Source organism: Cavia porcellus, unplaced genomic scaffold (genome assembly GCF_034190915.1).
Source record: "Cavia porcellus strain 051 isolate PalLab524CR breed Dunkin Hartley unplaced genomic scaffold, mCavPor4.1 scaffold_14, whole genome shotgun sequence".
NCBI lineage: Eukaryota > Metazoa > Chordata > Mammalia > Rodentia > Caviidae > Cavia > Cavia porcellus.
This window is the reverse complement of record NW_026947497.1, coordinates 63,273,795-63,292,195: the sequence shown is the minus strand read 5'-3', so window position 1 is coordinate 63,292,195 and position 18,401 is coordinate 63,273,795. Positions and strand designations below refer to the sequence as shown.

The following is an 18,401-nucleotide window of genomic DNA, read 5'->3' as shown; positions in this document are numbered from 1 at the left end:
GGAACCTGGCCCGAGGTCCAGAGGGTTCCCAACACTGTGTCTAGCACTGCAAAGACTGAACTGCAGGCAGGGATCTAGCTCAGCGGTGTAAGCGCCTGCCTGGCAAGCGCAAGGTCCTGAGTTCGATTTCCAGTACCAAAAAGAGTGAATCATAATCAAAGAACCAAGGCCGGGGATTTAGCTCAGCAGCATAAGTGCCTGCCTGGCAAGTGCGAGTTCAATTCTCAGTACCAAAAAAAAAAAAAAAAAAAAATCAAAGAAACAACTCAGGCTCTGGTTAGTCAGCCACAGAGCCAAACCACCCCTCACACTACTTCCACTGAAAAGTGCACCTCAGGGGGCTGGGGATTTAGCTCAGCAGCATAAGCGCCTGCCTTGCAAGCAGGCAGTCATGAGTTCAATCCCCGGTACCGATAAAAAGGAAAAAGACCAAAAAAAAAAAAAAAGTGCACCTCAGGTATTCGCGGCAGGCTGAGGAACAAAGCAAGATCAAACCAGAGGCTGCTCTGACAAGAAGGCCACTCCTCGGCAGGTGCTACTAGAACAATCTATCCCAAAGGTGATATTTTCCCTCCACAATTTTCTCCCTGAGCCTTACAACTGTCAGAAGTAAGGCTGAGTGTTAATCATCTAGGCGGCAAACCACCTGGAAAGCCCTTTTGCCCCTCACAAGACATGCCAATGTAATTTGGAATTTGGATTGAGGCTTTTTTTTTTTTTTTGTCTTTTTGAGACAGGGTCTCGCTGTGCAGTTCAGGCTGGGCTTTGCTCACTTTGCAGCCCAGGCTGGTCTCGAACTTGCAATGATCCTCCTCCCTCAGTCTCCCAAGTGCTGGGATCACAGGTGTGTGCCTCCACGTCCAGCTATGTAGTACTTTTTTAATTGCAAATAAAACCAGAAAATATTTGTGTCTTTTTTCTCAGTAACAAATCTTGATGCTAAAACAAAATTGGATCAAAAATGTTTTATCTGAAGTTAGTATCCTCTGCCAGTAATAAAATGCAAATGCAAAGAAACAAAGTATGACCTTGTACAATTCAAATAGAAAAAAAATTGCTTTAAATAACCTAAAATGGAAAGAGTTCAGTGAAACCGATTCACTCATTCATTGCTGACATCAGTGTAAATTGGTACCACCCTCTTGGAAAGTAATATATTCTCTTTAATACAGGAATTCTAACTCTAGAATTAAGTCAAAGGAAATAATTCAAGTTAATAATAAAAACAGATATATTCTCTACAGCACTGTTTAGGCCAGGGATTTAGCTCAGCAGCAAAGCACCTGCCTGGTAAGTGTGAGGCTGTAAGTTTGATTCCCAGCACACACACGATCCAAAAAGCTATTACTTAAAAGCAAAAAGCACTGCACTAAAAATTTTTATGATATAAAAATTAAAGGAAAGGCAAAATTAAAAACTCTTCAGCCAAGTGTGGCAGTGCATGCCTGTAAAACCCAGTACTCAGGAGGCAGAGGCAGGAAGATCACTGTGATTTGAGGCCAGCCTGGGCTACAGGTGAGTTCAAGGCCAGCCTGAACTACATGAAACCCTGTCTTCAAAAGGCAAAAAATAAATAAATTGTGCATCCACATTCTGACCACGTGCATGAAATGACAGCCACTCACAAAAGTAAAAAGGACCAGGTGAGGGTGGGGGCAAGGTGAATGATTTTTCCTATTGGCTTGAAGAGATAAGGGTTCGGTATTTTTTGCCATATTGTTTTTGAAGGAAGGAGAGGGGAATGAGGGAAAAGAGGCCCCCATATCATGTTCAGGTACAAATTCCCTATGACGAATGAGATCAGTACGTACATGTTTACAATATGTAACCATACCAACAGCTATTTAGAAGGAAAAAAAAAAAAAAGACTTCACACCTGCAGCTGGGCTTGCAGCGAACGTCGCGCCAGCAGGCTCTGGACGACGTTAGTTCTGTCCAGACAATCCATGCAGTTGCTGCGGAACACACCCTCCTGGTTCGTCACCACCTTGCCGGCCGAGTCTACTAGAAAATAACTATAACACATTTGTATAAACACTCTCATAGCAAAGCAGCCAGCCAGCCCCGCTAGCGCCTGCCTCTCAGAGCAGGGCCTCCCCTCTGGGACACTGCCAAGGCCCGCCAATTAGAGGGGCAAGCAGGCATTGTGGTTAGGCTCTCTACCCTGCACGGCGAGGAAGTCTGGCAGAAGCAGCACAGGCCCCTATCCAAGGGACAGCTGCGGCACCACAGCTCGGCACACTGAGAGGAGTCAGGAGAGAAAGTGGAGGTGCCGGGGAGGCTCCAGTGGGTGGCGGAGTTTCCCCGAACGTAATCACTTCAGCTCTGCCTGCGTCCACCAGGCTTCTCAGGCCCCTGTTCCATCAGTAGCAGAACCCCCATGCCAGTTTGTAAAACATGAAAATTCTTCACCGTGAGAGCAACTGAGTCTGAATCTCTGCAGCAGGGACTAGAAATCTTTTTGGTACTGGAGACTGAACCAGGGCCTTTGCACTGAGCTACATCCCCACCCCTTTTCAAAGCTTAGAGATAGCCTTGTTAAACTGCACAGTCTGGCTTTGAACTCCTGATTCTCTTGCCTCAGCTTCTGGATTAGCTCAAAGACATGTCCAACGCAATGGGTTCCTCTTCTTTTATTATTATTTTTTAATGCTTACATTATTTATTTACTTTTGGTACTGGGGATCGAACTCATGACCTTGTGCTTGCAGGCAGGCACTTGCGCTGCTGAGCAATATCCCCAGCCCTTCTTTTTAAATGAGGAATACATACAAACAGTACAAAATACAGAAAGTATAGCAGGCATTCCCTGGAAAATCCATTTCCCTTTCTGCCCTTAACCACCCAGGTATGGCATTGCTGTCAACCGATGGCCAACAGTCCCCTCCTTTTCATTGTTTTTAACTAGCTCCTCCACAATAAAGCTATCAACTCAGAAACTGGACAATGCTCCATACAGCGGTTAAGAACACATAGACTCCACAAATGTTTACTAAATGGGTACTGCAGGTAACTTCCTACTGTGTATCTAAAAAATGGTGATTGCACCCCATGCAGGTGGCTCTAAGGTGTGAATGCAATCACGCACCACACACAAAGAGGTGCTCAGCAGAGTGCACAGCAGGGCACAAACAGGCAGTGTCGGGCATACTCAAGACAGTTGCAGGACCACAAAGGAAGGGGCACATGCAGCACACTAAGGGCTAAACAGAAATTATGCTCTTGGGAACCAGGACCCAGAAGGAGAAACTTAGATGAAAGATCCACTGGAGGCCAGGCAGAGTCTGCAAAATGGGTTCAGGGTTGGCATACATACACATGCACACCAAAGGACACCCCACTGGTGTCTGGAAAACAGACACTGGGCATCTTGTAAATGTCATTTCCTGAAGTGCAGAGTGAATCTGTTAGATGTTATCTTCGCTATACCCAAAGTTTGAAGACAACCAACAAGTCCCAGGGCCACACACCTCATGTGAGATAAGCTGAGATTTAAATTAAGATGCGAAGGCCCAGTGATACAACGTCTTAAGCGATCATCTGAAAGCCTAGGCCAAAGCTCTGCTGTCCCTGGGCACCTGGCAAGCCATAGGGCACCCAGATCCTAGCTGAGCTCCCCTCTCTGTCACACAAGGCCGGCTGTCTCAGGACACACCAGACCCAGCTGTGGTTGTCTCCAGGGATTCAGTACCAGGTTTATCTGCCATGACTCACTATTCTCATGGTGAAACCACTGGTGGTTTGTGTGTGACTGTCCCTTGGGCAGCGTGGACCAGTGGTGTGCAAATGGAGCTAACACCTGCACTGACAAAAAGCCGTTCGACAGGACAGTGGTGCATGCACCACAGGGGCTTGGGCTGTCCACTTGTGAGACACAGGAGTGACGGCCCCATGGTGAATGTGTCCACTGCACTTAAGTCACCTTACTGAGTAAAGGGTTAGCAGAGAGGTTTTACTACGTGACTGTAACTAAAACTGTTATTTGAGCTGCCAGGTATAGAGCTATCACACTGGCAGAATAAAAACACAGAGTGACTCACAGATTCTTTAAGTCGGGTTAACATGTGCTTATAATGCAGTGAACCCGTGAACCAAATGACAGAGAACGGCAAACACACAGAAGGCCCCCAAAGATGTTCAGGCCCTCCTCTCCTCCATCCATCCAGCTCTGAGCTGCTCCCATCAAGCGGGGGTGGCGGACGCAGTGAAACAGTGTACACACTTGTAACCAGTGATTTACTCCAGCACACTTTCCACAGTAGAAACAGAAGCAGAAATGGAGGAGACAGGTACTCAAGGAGGAGGAGGAAAGTATTTAGCTAAATGATGTCATGGCTGGGCATGGTGCCACATGTGTCATCCCAGCACTCCGGAAGCTGAGGTGGGAGGGTCAGTGCAAGTTCGAGACCAGCTTGGGCTACAAAGTGAGCTTAAGGCAGCCTGAACTGCACAGTGAGACCCTGTTTCAAAAAGATGAAAATAAAATGATGTTATGAATAAACAGAATACAGAAAAGCCATCACCATTATAGACTACAAAGGCTAATACCAAAACAGCCATGACCAAAAGTTTAGTGAAAATATCTAAATATAAAATAGCTCTAAACCAAGCTCAATGACCAGTATGTAAGAATTTGTAAATGCACAAAAGGTACTTCATCATATACCTGATATCCTTTCACTTTTAAGAATTTAGCAATATTTTAAAACCACCTATTCTCATCTTGCCAAAAAAATTTCAATATTAAACACAAGTAATCACAATCCAGTGAATAACTGTTTATAAATCTGCTAGGTAATTCATAATAAATATGACTGACAGACACATATATACCTCCTCCCCCATAAGAAAATAACATGGCTTACCCTAACTCATCTTGTATATCTGCTACTTGGTCCATTAAGATACTTAGTCGATCCCATCTCATATGTCTACATTCCTTATGGAAGTCAAAGGCAAAGTATCTACCAAAAGAAAACATTCAGAAATTGGCAAGAGAGCAATTATTTTCTATCAACATCTTCATGAGCTGACTTCCCACCCAGGTCACAAACTCAGAGAACACATACTTCCTAGGGACACCACAGCTCCGTCACTATGGCTCTGCCCCACCCCTTCTTATGATCACAGCTATGAGAAGGACATATTACACATGTGGACAGACACACTCACGCACACACGCATACCCAGGCTCACTGTTCCCCCAGGGCTGCAGACAGGAGCCGGGCAGCACAGCACATGTTGGCGGAGTGGACAGAGGGCACAGAGCGAGGGGCTGCTGGCAGTCTCCTGCCTGTATCTATTCTCTAGTCCAGTGTGCAAAGAACAGAATTGTGTTTTCTTGGTTTTGGTACCAGGGATCAAACTCACAAGCTTGCACTTGCCAGGCAGACACTGTTTCACTGAGCTCATCCTCAGTCCTGCATTGCTTTTTAAATCCACTGATCTATTCCAAACGCCCAAACCCTAGTCAACCTACAGCAGCTTAGTGGAGCCCATGCTGAGCGCTGGGCTTATGAGAGGAGCAGAGGCAGGCCAATCCCCACAGCCTGAGCAATGGCTTGGGGTGCTGCACTCTGTTTGCACCCTGGAAGCCCACACTCTGCTGACACCCCATAAGAAGCCCCCGAGGGCAGTGTTCCGTTGGGATTTTCTGCGCAGATAAGAGCATGCTTCCTCCCAGGACTCCGCTGTGGAGCAGAAGGGGCACGTCCTGTGCTCATCAGCTCATCACCATGCTCAGCCTCCTTGCACGCTTCATCCTGGACCTGCAGCTCTTGGGGAAAGATCTGCTCCCCACTGAAGAGCAGGGTTCTCATTTCACAGTACAGCACCTTCACAAGAGGCGCCCTCAACATTTAGACCTGTGTCTCTTCCGTTGCAGACTGACAAATGAGAACTGCCTCTGCCACGTGGCTATGCAAGGCACAGACACTGATAAAGGAAGGTGGAATTCTGTAAGGAAGGCCTGACGGCCCACAGGCACAGAGAGCCTGCAGGCAGGTCTTTCACCCAGAGTAAACTTGTATCAAAGATTATGAGAAGCTGTTCTGCAACAGGAATGCCAAATTCCATCAGGGGGAATTTTAAACCAAAAAATACAATTGTGCTTTGGTCTGGTATTAAAAACAATGCAAACACAGGAAATGCAGTGAGCACTCCACACTCACGCACATGAGCATGCACACACCTGACCCGCAAAGAACCAGGACACATGCAGGTACCTGATCATCCCATTGCCTAAGGAAGACACCATGGTTGCAAATGCCTGTTCCAGTGGCTTCTCTGAGCCCTTCTGGTTCACCTGTAAAGGACGCCAAACATGGCTGATAGTTTATTTCAAGACAGTGAGTAACCCATCACAGGGGGAGACTGCGCCAAGCGTTCGCTCCGGCAAGAAGGGGCAGGACAGTGCAGGTGGCGAGCAGCGTGGGCAACGGACACAGACACTGTCTCAATCAAAACAAAACACCCGCCAGACCCATGTGAACAGCCTTGTGGGAGCTATGGAAAAGAATCAAAGGTCTACAACAAACAGCCTGCGAGCCAAGGAAGAAAAAACCGCCTTGTTTTCACTCACCCTCTTCCCCTGCCGCCTCCCAAGAAGGCGCCAAACTTCGCAGCCACCTCGGCTCAGCTCTCCTCCCAGAAGCAGGGAGCGGACCGGGCTATGACAAGCACCTCCACTCTAAGCTGGAGGACAGCGCACTCATCTCTGCCTCCCACACTGGACACTGCTCATGAAAGCTACCAGAGGACTACAAAGCACCAGACGCCAAGGGCAAGAGATCTGAGGGGAGATGCACAGCAGGCCCCCCCAAAGCCTGCAGAGGGTGCCAGGTGCCATACTTTGGGGAACCAGGACATTCAAAAGCAGCTGTACAGGGCGGAGTTTATGCCTCTGAGCTAAATCCCCACCCCCGCAAAAGTAAGAATACGCAGAATAGCAGAACAAGAAACAGACTTTGCAGAAGTTGTTTGGAAAACACAACCAATAAATTATTATAGTCTTCAACAACCAAGAACAAAATGAAACACAACAAAAAGAACAAATGAAACAAAAGGAAAAAACAAAATAGAATAAACAATACAAAATAGAATAAAACAATACAACTGTAACGTACCACACCCCTGGGAGAACTCTAAGTTTCAGAATTTACAATTATAAAAATCAAATATGTCATTTAAAAAAATCACAGGCATGCAAAGAAGCAGGAAAACATGGCACAAAGGAAAATCAACCAACAGAAACTGTCCCCGTGGAAACAGACATCAGCCTTACCATACAAGGACTTTAGAACAATGATCTTAAATATGCTCACCGAGCTAACAGAAAATATAGACAAAGAACTAAAAGAAATCAGGAGACAATGAATGAATAAACCAGAATATCAACAAGGACAAAAATCCCTCAAAGGAAACCAGCAACACGTCAGAGAGGAAACATCAACCACTGAAACTAACTGAAAACTTCAATAGGCATCCAACAGTAAACCTGAGCAGGAAGAAGAACTGGAACTTCAAGACAGAAATCTGAAATCAAACTGAGGGAAAAAAGAACAATGGCTGGAAATGTAGCTCAGGAGCAGGACGCTGGTCTCACATGTACAAGGCAAAGAGAAGTGAACAAAGCCAGCAGACTTCAGGGACACTGCCAACCTAGGAGAAAAAACTAGGAGCAGAGAGAGAATCCACATATAAAATCAGCCCAGAACTTTCCAAATCTGATGACAGACGTAAGTCCTCAAATCCAAGGAGTTCGCTGTATTCCAAGAAGGATAAACTCAAGAAATGCAAACTGAAACATTACAGTCACACAGCTGAAAGCCTGGAGCAGAGAACGGCCTCGCTGTGAAATGACAGGCTTAACTGCCCAGGGTGGGGGTGGGGTGGGGGTGGAGCTCCGCAGGCGAGCCCCTGCCTGGCCCGAGATAGGCCCTCCAAGCAGTGTCTGGGTGCCATTCCCAGACAGTGAGGGAAAAAAGCTGGGAAGAAGTGTCAACCAACTATTCTCTGTGTAGTAAAACTGCCCTTTAGAAAAATGAGGGAGAGCGCTAACCCTAACCCACAATCTTTTATGTAAAAGCTCTAATAAAAAAGCTCTAATAAATCACAAAAAAAGCTGTCAGAGATAATAAATTCAGAAAGGTGCAACAAAAAAAATCCCACCCATAATAACGTTACAGTCCTACATGGCACTGGGCGAACTGGATACCCACATGTGAAGGAATAAAGCTGGACCTTTACCCACAACACCCCATGGAAAACTAACCCAAAATGCCACTGCACCACACATTGTAAAATGCTTACAACACTACATTTTCTGTTAATTTAAAAAGGTTCTTAAAACTAAAAATAATTTTTAGAAAAAGTTTAAAAAGGTTCTGTTTTCGTGTCCCCCCCAAGAAACATGCAAGGAACATACCAGGTTGATTATGACTTGTTTTCCATAAATAATTACTTGTGAATCAAAATGCCTTTGGAAGCCATCCATCTAGGGGGAAAAGTATATTACTTATCTTACATTACAGGAATATTTACAGTGTTTTTTAAAGTAGCCCTCAATGTCCTATTTCTAAATTTAAAGAAACAGTGTTAAGAGAGGGATCATGTCTTCTAGACAGTCTAAATACTATATAGCAAACTGTAATTAAAGGCTGTTTTACTCTGAGCTATAATACTAGCATTTTAATTTTGAATGCAGCCTTGACAGAACACATGAAGTACCCTGTAGAGTGTAAAATTCCGGACACCCCACCAAGGCCTCTCAAATCTGCATTTGCTGTGCCATGAAATCAGCCTTCTCTCTGTGTTTCCAAAATGAATCTATGCAGAATTTGGGTTTAAAGGTTCACTCTGTGCTGGAACCAGGGAGAAACGCCTTGGAAACGCTGGACCCTGACACCTAGGGAACAAACACAGGTCCTGCACACGAACTAGCAGGCCGCTGAGCTCCTACTGTTCACCAGTAAACAAGGCAGGCAGATACACACGTGATTTGCTGCTTTGCTGATCTGTGGCAGCGGTTTGTACTTGAGGTTTGGTCTTTGGGACCAGAAAACGGGGATTGATCCTCGAGTCTAAAAGAAAAGAAACACAAAGTTTGTTTTTAACTTATTGCCAGCAATTTAGGTACCAATGGCTATAATGAAAAAATAACACAAACTACACAGTTACAAGAGTACAATGCATCTATTTTTAAGGTTCGTATTTTATGGGCTTAGAAAGGACTTTTTCTCCTCAGAGTTTTAGAAACCACCTCTGTGTAATAGACACATCTATTTTCCCTGAATTCTAAAATAAATCGATTTATCTACAAATAAAAATTAACAAGTTACAGAAATACCCTGGATCACGAACTTCCTGTTTGCAAACAATTCAGCTTTCAAACAGAAGTGTCTGGGAAACTTTTGCCCCTGTTCGCCAACCCCACATCAGGTGACAAACACAAATATCCCCCTCCAAACTGTAAAATAAACGAAGCTCATCCATCGAGGAGCCACTGTACCTCGTTTGAAATTTAGCATTGTGAAAAATTAAAACACTGCTTTATTCATTTTCAAAGGAATAGCTGTACAAACCTGTGAATATTTCAGTCAGGAACACGAGAGTGGAAAGTAACCTACAAGTCACAAGAGGACCCAGTGCAAAGTATTACTGCACTGCCCCAAGGTGCAGGGTTGGGACAGCCCAGCACTGGCACAGGCTTCTCACAGTGTGGGGTTCTGCGGAGTCAGGCAGAGCAGGGACTAGAACCTGGAGCCCTGCAGCCTCCATGACTTCTGTCCAGCCTCTCCTTCAGACATTGGGCTGAAGGGCAGGAAATGGCGACCCTTTCTTCGAGTGCACTTTTCCACTTCAGCAGACAAAACTACTAGTTAAGAAACGGAGGGGAATGAGGAGAGGGGAAACTTCAACGTGACTGAACAGCAGGACAGGGCGGCCACTGCTGGAGAGAGCAGCTCACCTGGACGAAGGAGGCCCTGCTCCCGGCATAGTGCACGATCTGCTCGGTCTCTACGAAGTTAGCTGCGTGGCCTTCAGAGTCAATTCCTCAATTGAAAAAAAAAAACACTGACTTGATATTTTGGACATAAGAAACACCAGATATTAACTCAGGTAATTCAGTTCAAAAGATGGAAAAGTATCATATTTACAAACTCCAAATTCAAACGAGTGCACAGCACACAACCAGGAAATAAACACAAGTTTACGCAAGCTAAACAGGCCCACAGAGGCGCCAGAGACCTGTTAGCAGGTTAGAAGCTGGCTGCTGGCTTTTACATGCATGAACCTCCTCTAAAACTGGGCTTCTCAAACCTGAGACGTGTTTTAAAGAAATAAATCCCCAGCTGGGTGCAGTTTCACACGCCTGTAATCCCAGCACTCAGGAGTCTGAGGCAGGAGGATTATCTCAAGTTTGAGGCCAGCCTGGGCTACACAGCCAGAGCTCATCTCAAAAAAAAAAAAAAAGGCCTTCCAAACTCTTCCCATGGAGAGGACAGTGGTACCCAGTGAGGCTATAAAACAGTAATAATGAACATAAAAGCTCACAGCCATGGCCCTGCAGACCCAGCCCTAAGCAGGCGAGACCTGACCCGCACTGAGCCATACTGGAAAACAGCCTCACCTCTGACGTAATAGCGCACGCCGGCTCTGAAACAGCTCCTCCTGGAGATGAGGATCCAGTCGAAGTATTTCCCATTGATGGAACACGAGTGCATGTTAATAACTGAACCATGTTAAGAAAAACCGCACGGAGCTGGGGATTTAGCTCAGCGGCATAAGCGCCTGCCTTGCGAGAGGGTAGTCGTGAGTTCGATCCCTGGTATCAAAAAAAAAAAAAAAGAGACAAAAAAAAAAAAAAAGAAAAAGAAAAACCGCACACACAAACACATGCGCTATTTCTATTCCATCTCAATTTTTTATCCTAGTGAGAAAGAATCGCCTTCAGGAGGAAAAGGGCAGGGGACACGCAGATCTCACCAGCGCCTTGCGAGTAGTCCTCAGACTGCAGAGCTGCACCCTTGCACGTGGGGAACTCTGTAAGCAGGGTCCCTACGGAGCCACGTGAACAGAAGGTGTCAGCACGGCACGCATGTTCTCCTCCACACTGTGCGGCCCTGAGGACAGAGAGCCCCACTGCAAGGACTAGGATTTCCGCATGGAGCCTGTGCTCTGCTGTGAGGTGCGGGCTGAGGCTACTCCTATAAAAGCCCTCTGGCGTGAGGGTATTTGAGAGCTGCAGAAGCGCTAACAAATTCACAAGAATATGCCCAGTAATTTCCAAATGGTGGGACCACGGGACAAAGCCCAGGAGCACCTGGTGACTTAGTACCATAGCTCACGGAGGGCCCTGCCTAACAGCACCTAAGGGGATTCCAAGGCAGTATTTATTTATGGCCTGAGCCAAGTTATCTATTCTGAGCCATCACAGAAATGAGGAAGACAGGAGCCTGCTTCTGAGGGCCGAGTCCTGCAGGCAGTGATTTGCTACTGCACGGTCATCCTCCGCTGGTCCACTACTGAAGCAAAAGCCTCTCCAGACTCCGATGGAGCACACAGCCGGTAACCCCTACACCCACAGCCCTGCCTCCTAGGGGCACCGGAGGAGCTGCCATACCAGCCCAACCATGCACAGGGCTGGGCTCCCACACCTGACACCCTCGGACAGCACACTGCACACCCCTCGATCTCTTGCTTCTCACTGGGGAGTAAGGGGAGGAGAAGCCTCCTTCCTGAGCCATCAGCAGTGCCTCCACTTCCTGGAAAAGCCGCCTTCCCTTGCTCTCCACCACTGCTGCGCTGGGCTACCTTCCTCTTCCCTGAAGGCCTCTGCCAGACTGCCCTCACTGCTTGGAGTGACCCTGGTACCTAGCCCTCCTGCTCACTCATCCCCTCTGGCACTTGCTCACAGCGCTAGGTTGAGTCAGTTACCTCTGTGTCACCTTCCAGTCTCTAGGCAAGAACTGTCCCAGGCACTTACACTCAGGCCACCTCCCCGCCTAGCAGCCTGCCATAGCACTCCTCCACTTCAACAGCTGTGCTCCTCCTAACCCTCCAGCATTCACCCTGCAGTACCTCCCAGTATGTCTCCGGATTACATATTCCAGTCTCCCCAAAAGCGTTTCTTTCCTACATTTTTGCAGTGCTGGGGACTGAACCCCAGGCCTTTGCATTGAGCCATATCCCCAACCCTTTTGTACTTTTAAATTCTGAGAAAGGGTTTTGCTAACCAAACTGCCCAGTCTGGGCTTGAACCTGTGATTTCCTGCCTCAGCCTTCCAGAGTGTGCCACCCTGCTTGGCTTTGCATAACCTTTAAAGTAAAGCTGCAGTCCAGCCCGGGGCCTTTCCAGCTCTGTGCAACCTGGGCGCAGCTGCTCCAGAACTCACTGACTGCATGCAGCACTCAGGCTGGGCCCCTCACACTCACTCTGCCTCGGCCTCCCACTTTCCTAGTCGGCTCCTGAGGCAAAAGCAAAGGCGGGGCTTACCCCTGAAGCTTAGGGACAAACTGTTTCTAAAGCTGCACAAAAAAGTGGTTTTGCAACCTCAGTTAGTATTATTTGTCCATTCACCATCTCAGTTTTTTTTTTTTTTTTTTTTTGGTCTTTTTTGAAATGGGGTCTTGCTATGCAGTTCAGGCTGGCCCTGTGCTCACTTTGTAGCCCAGGCTGGTCTCGAACTCGCAACCATCCTCCCATCTCAGCCTCCCGAGTGCTGGGATTACAGGTATAAGCCACCATGCCCGGTTAGACCATCTCATTTTGAAAACAAAACAAAAACAGTTGGCCAGACTTTCAGCACTGATCACGTCTGTTTTTTTATCCTTGGGAGAACGTGCAAGAGCCTCAAGGGAAGGAGGGCGGCAGCCAAGGAAGAAGCAAGGAAGCCTTCCTCCAGAGACCTCCACATTCACTGCCCCTCGCTATGGATAGTGGTGCTGGTTATTCCCACCAGCACAATGAACCCGCAAACTGGGCTCGGGATGGTAGGGCGGCAGGGCAGCCCTCACTCCAGGCATGTGGCATCTGTAGCACCTGTTCTTCGAGCATCAACTCACTTCGCTTCCCTGTTTTTGATGCGTGTCTCTGATGTGGCTGTTTTAAAAACTAACCTACAATTAGATAATCATCACTCGTTTGTACTTGCGCTAGGCCTGGATTTTCCCAAGCCTCACTTTCTGTATTTCAGTTTCATTTTTCCATCACTATTTCAAACGACAATAAACTGTTCTCTTCAAGCTGCTGACCACCGTGGTTCCCAAATGTAACCTTCCTCATTATGAGGCAAGGTCTCATTTAAACAGCCCGACACGCACCACTCTTAAATAACATCAACTAAAGGCAAAACGCAGGAGATGTCCATGTTCTTTTCCTTTAAACTACCAGCCTCAAAGCTGTTAAAGACAGTAACCTAGCCTGAGGGCTCATCCTTTAAAAAACGATGGGGTTACTTACTGTCAGCATGCTAAGACTTTACATCAGCAGATGTGATGCTTTTATCAGCAACATCTGCCTACCCCAAAATACTCTGCTCATGCCACATCTCACTTTCCACACCCGCTCTGTAAGATTTAGCAGGACTGCCTGGAACCCAAGAACACTATCACAGAAGGATACAGCCGTGCAGCACTGGAAGAGCAAACCGATGGACCTGAAATGAATAGGTATTTAAACACACATTAAAATCAACAAGTAAGGGGACTGGGGATTTAGCTCAGTGGCATAAGCACCTGCCTTGCAAGCAGGCAGTCGTGAGTTTGATCCCAGGTACCGATAAAAAAGAAAAAGACAAAAAAAAAAAAAAAAATCAACAAGTAAATAAAGCGGCATTGTATAAGGTACATTTACACATCGGGAAGGAATGCACAAACAGATCAAAGCAGTACAATTGCTGGAAACTTTTTGAACAGGTATTTCAAACGGTACGGCACGGTAAGTGTGCAGTGGGTCATGGGGGACTGAATATTCAGTTTGGAACAGGTAGAACTACCTGAGGACGCAGAGGGTTTACTTCCCTCCTCAGTCTCTGCCTCCAACACTCCACGCCTCACAGGAAAGGATTTTCCAAGCTAATTACAGCTCAAATGGCTTTCCAAAAACTCTTAGCAAATGTCAACAGACTGGACATGATGGGCCACGCCTGCAATCCCGGCTACTTTGAGGCAGAGGTCAAAGTTCAACACTTCCATGTGAGACTCTCACAATTTGTTTTAAACAAAGGTGCCTAGGGATGTGGCTCAGTGGGCTCCGAGTTCAGTCTCCACAACTGACTCCCACCCCCCAAAAAAGACAGCACACAGATCTGAAGTCCCAGATTCGAGGCTCTGTTTTTTCCCTGCACCAAGACATTGAGCAGTGTTTCCTTCCTGAAGCTTCCCACAGGGTGTGCTTTGGGTGACTCTAGCCAGCCAGCCGCACTGCTGGGAGGTGGGGCCAAATGGAAGAAAGTGGGGGTTATTGAGGGCAGGGCCCCTAGAGGCAGTCCTGGGACTGACCACTGCATCCCATACCCCACAAGGCAAGCGGCTGCCTGACCACACTGGGAAGCAGGAGCCAGCTGCAGGTTGTGAGGCTGGGGCCCAACTAACTCCTTCTGCGGGGAAGTCATGTACTTCCAGCACTTTGTCACAGTGAAGGAAAGCCAACAACAGATCACAGGACAGAAATCAGCCTCCCCTCCACCTGCAGGGCAGGAGGGGGTTGGCCTGCTCAAAGTACAGAAGCTCATCCAAATCCCTGGTGGCCAGGAGCCCTGTGAAGCGCAGACAGCAACAGCGACTGGACAGCAGCTCGTGTCCTCACCTCTGGTTGTGCAGACAGCTCTCTCATCAGGTGACCATTCCACACGAACCGCTGATCTGCCTGAGAGGAGTGCGAGAAGGAGTCAGAGATCTGCCACGCTGAGCCCCGATAGCAAGGAAACTCCCATGCGCCACTGTGTCCCTGCCCAGTGGCCAGAGGCAGGGGCAGTGGGCAGGAACCCACCTGCTGCAGGAAAGCTGCCCTCCTCAGCCTGTTCCTGTCTCTGCCTCACCCCAGACACAAGGGTCCTCAAGGGCTCTTCCTCCCACATTAACCCATGGTCAAGCACCAGCCCTCCCAAAACCTATGCTCAGTCCTACTCCTCTCCCTCACCCCAGCCACGCTGGGCCCCAGGCCTAGCCAGGGCATTCTCTTGTGTGCTTGTCTCATACTGGGTGACAGAAATCCTTCATATCCTGTCTATTCCCGAAACAAATCTATGGCTTATTAAAAAAAAAAAAATCAGGGGGCTGGAGGTTTAGCTCAGCGGCATAAGCGCCTGCCTTGTAAGCAGGCAGTCGTAAGTTTGATCCCTGGTACCGATGAAAAGGAAAAAGAAAAAAAAAAATCAAGACAGCAATTGTTCAGGTTCCTGAAGCACAGAACCTTTTGGTTAAGGACATACGAGACCTAATTTTATAAAGACACGCTCATGTTAAAATACGTGCAGAAGTACTTACATATTTTCCAAGTTCTTACGTCAAATTGTTACTTTTCTAATCAAAATGTGAATATCATTTCTGCTGAAAGCACCAGCTGGAAGACTGGGTTTTATTTTTGGTACCAGGGATTGAACTCACAACCTTGCACTTGCCAGGCAGGCACTTAAGCCACTCAGCTAAGTCCTGAGCCCCTGGAAGACTGTTTTATATAAGCCCATTACGTTGGTAACAATACAGGACAATGAGAGCTAAGAAATTACAAGTGAATGCAATGCTAGTTTGCAGATTTTATACCTCAAACAGTACTTGGCAGGTAATATTTATTCAAAAATACAAATTGGAAAGGCTTTCCTCTAATGAGTTACGTGTGTGTTGATTACTGAGGATCTATAAAATGGTTCTCAGTCCTGTCTGTGTACATACAGACTCCAGGGCCCTTGATTTGGAATTCTGATGCACATTTAATTAAACACGGTCCCAGGCATGGTGGTGCATGCCTGTAAGCCCAGATAACGAGGAGGCTGAGGCAGGGCAATAGGAACTTTGAGAACAGCTAGGCAACTTAGTGAGTAATATCTCAAAATATAATAAAAAGCACTTGTCTGGCATGAGGTCCTCAGTTCAAATCCTACACCACAAATTTTAAAAAGAAGCATGGTTTATCTTCTCAAACTCCCACATGCAATCCTCATCCTAACTCAAATAAACCAAGGGAAGAAAACTCAGAATTATGGGGAGGGGCTCCCCTCGGTAGATGGCTTCCCCAACCAACATGTGGGGACCCCTGAGCGGCAGCGCCAGCAGGAAGGAGGCAATGACAGACAGAAAGGAATACAAACCTGCACGAACAAAAAAGCAACACTGCTTTACAAAAAACCACACAAAAATACCCGAGGGCCAAGCTCACCCTTTCCAAGAGACTCATCTCTTGGAACTCTGGACTTGTGTTGGACAGCCGCTGCAAGGTGTGGGTCAGATCATAGGTGGTGGAGAAGTAAAAGCCGTCCACACTCAGGACACTGTTCAGCATCGCCAGGAATGTTTTATTGTCTTGCAGCTGTGAACAGAAGGGGTCAGGAGTCTCGGAGTTGAAAGGAACTCTGCTGGCTTGAAGAGTAAAACTCGAAACACTCAAGTGCAACTCCACTGATGCCCATAGGCCACAAAGGGGTGCTGCCAGTCCCTGGAACCAGGGACAGCTCCAGAGCTCCATGGACTGCTCCAAGGGCTGGGCTGGCTGGGCCTCTTTCCTTTTGGTGCCCTTCACAGTTTTTACTCTGACGGGCAGGAAAATGATCTGAATAAAACACGATCACTCTAGGCTATCACCTGCTGCGGGCCAGACCCCTTCATGGCAGCCCTGCTTGCTGAGTGTACCTTCTCACCTGGCAAATGCAACACACACGCAAGCGGGGCCCAGGGACACAGAGCAACATTAGCACTATCTGCAAGAAACTTTACTGGTTTGGGTTGGAAAGAAAAAAATTTTCCTTTAAAACAGAGAGAGGTTAAATGGGGCACGGTGGTGCACACCTACAATCCCTGCACTTAGGAGGCTGAGGCAGGAGGATTGCTGAGAGTTCAAGAGCAGCCTGAACTGCATAACGAGATCTTGACAAAACCAATGTTTAAAACAGTTTCAGTAAAAGCAATATTTATCTTTATTTTCAGATAATGATTTTAACTGGCTTTCCCAATGAATAACATGAGTGAAATTGACTTTTACTCATGTTTTAAAAGTGACTATCAATGATTATTAATGTTTCACGAGTACCAAATAGTCAACATGTTACAAACCTATATAATGCCATTTTTAAGTAAGAAACATGGTTTTAGAGATTTGTAGTATCTTCACCAAAGGCAAAAGGGTAAAAGCACATGTATGGGCAGGGCTCAGGTCAGCTATGTGACAAACACAGCAATCACAACTGCCCTGACAGCATCCTGAGTTCCAGGTGAACACAGCCACCCTGATTCCGCCAAAGCACTGTGCTCCATGCAGAAATGAATACGTTGATCCACACTGCCCCAGACACATGCAGCAAGGACAGAAAGAAACTTTAAAACAGGAAAAACACACTTTCATTAAGGTGACCCCGCCATAATTTAATTTAAATGTTTACCACAGATAAGGTAAATGTTTAAGAAAAACAAATCTTTTAGTAATAAACACTTTTATGATTTTGGGCATAAAAATACAAGTTTCAATTTTCAGGAAGCAAACAAACACTATAAATAAAATTCCTCTAGGGGTTGGGGATTTAGCTCAGTGGCACAAGCACCTGCCTTGCAAGCAGGCGGTCATGAGTTCGATCCCCAGTACCGATAAAAAATGAAAATGAAAAAGACAAATAAAATTCCTCTGGAAGACAGTAACTCTTAACAGACGTCCATAAACATATCACTGAGTTTAAAACATTAAGTTCGCAAACTCAAATGGGACGGGTCCACCACGCAAGTCCCCCTCACAGCCCACAAGGAGCTTCTGCATGCAGGGGGCATCAGCTCAGTGCCCCAGAAAAGCTGGGGTTGTTCCACGTTTGTCAAAGTTCTTTCTGTCAAAATATTAAAATTCTCTTGGACCGGGGATGTAGCTCAGCGGCATGGCCCCTGCCTGGTGAGGTCCCAAGTTCAAGACCTGGTTCCAAAAAAAAAAAAAAACCAAAACAAACCAAAAAATGAACTCTCTCAAGTTTTTTTTAACTGCACAGGGAAATGAAAAAAAGGTAAAACTCATATTTTTTGGTACACTACAATTTGAAGCCTTAGAAACATGAGAATTTAAAATGTTTTATTTCTTTGTTAAGAAAAAGATTTGAATGGTTTGTGGAGCCTACCCGCTCCTTGTCACTCCGTTGAGGGCTGCAATATCCGTGCTGGCCAGAAGCCGCTGTCAAGGCCGGGCCAGCTCTGGCCCGTCACCCTCACAC

General features: G+C 46.7%; 1 protein-coding gene across 2 annotated transcripts in view; it reads right to left on the bottom strand.

Moving 5' to 3' along the window:
• Sacm1l (SAC1 like phosphatidylinositide phosphatase) overlaps positions 1-18,401 on the bottom strand; it is a 42,961-nt gene that overhangs the window by 5,204 nt on the left and 19,356 nt on the right. For both annotated transcript variants that reach the window (XR_010051574.1, XM_005006838.4), the window contains exons 5-14: positions 16,379-16,528; positions 14,810-14,869; positions 13,625-13,658; positions 10,631-10,732; positions 9,968-10,053; positions 8,994-9,080; positions 8,426-8,494; positions 6,225-6,304; positions 4,866-4,964; positions 1,877-2,015 (exon numbers count right to left, since the gene is read on the bottom strand). Coding sequence is in view for 1 of the 2 variants with exons in the window: in XM_005006838.4 (XP_005006895.1) it covers positions 1,877-2,015; positions 4,866-4,964; positions 6,225-6,304; positions 8,426-8,494; positions 8,994-9,080; positions 9,968-10,053; positions 10,631-10,732; positions 13,625-13,658; positions 14,810-14,869; positions 16,379-16,528 (906 nt within the window). In the remaining variant the exon portion in view is untranslated. The remainder of the gene's footprint in view (positions 1-1,876; positions 2,016-4,865; positions 4,965-6,224; positions 6,305-8,425; positions 8,495-8,993; positions 9,081-9,967; positions 10,054-10,630; positions 10,733-13,624; positions 13,659-14,809; positions 14,870-16,378; positions 16,529-18,401) is intronic.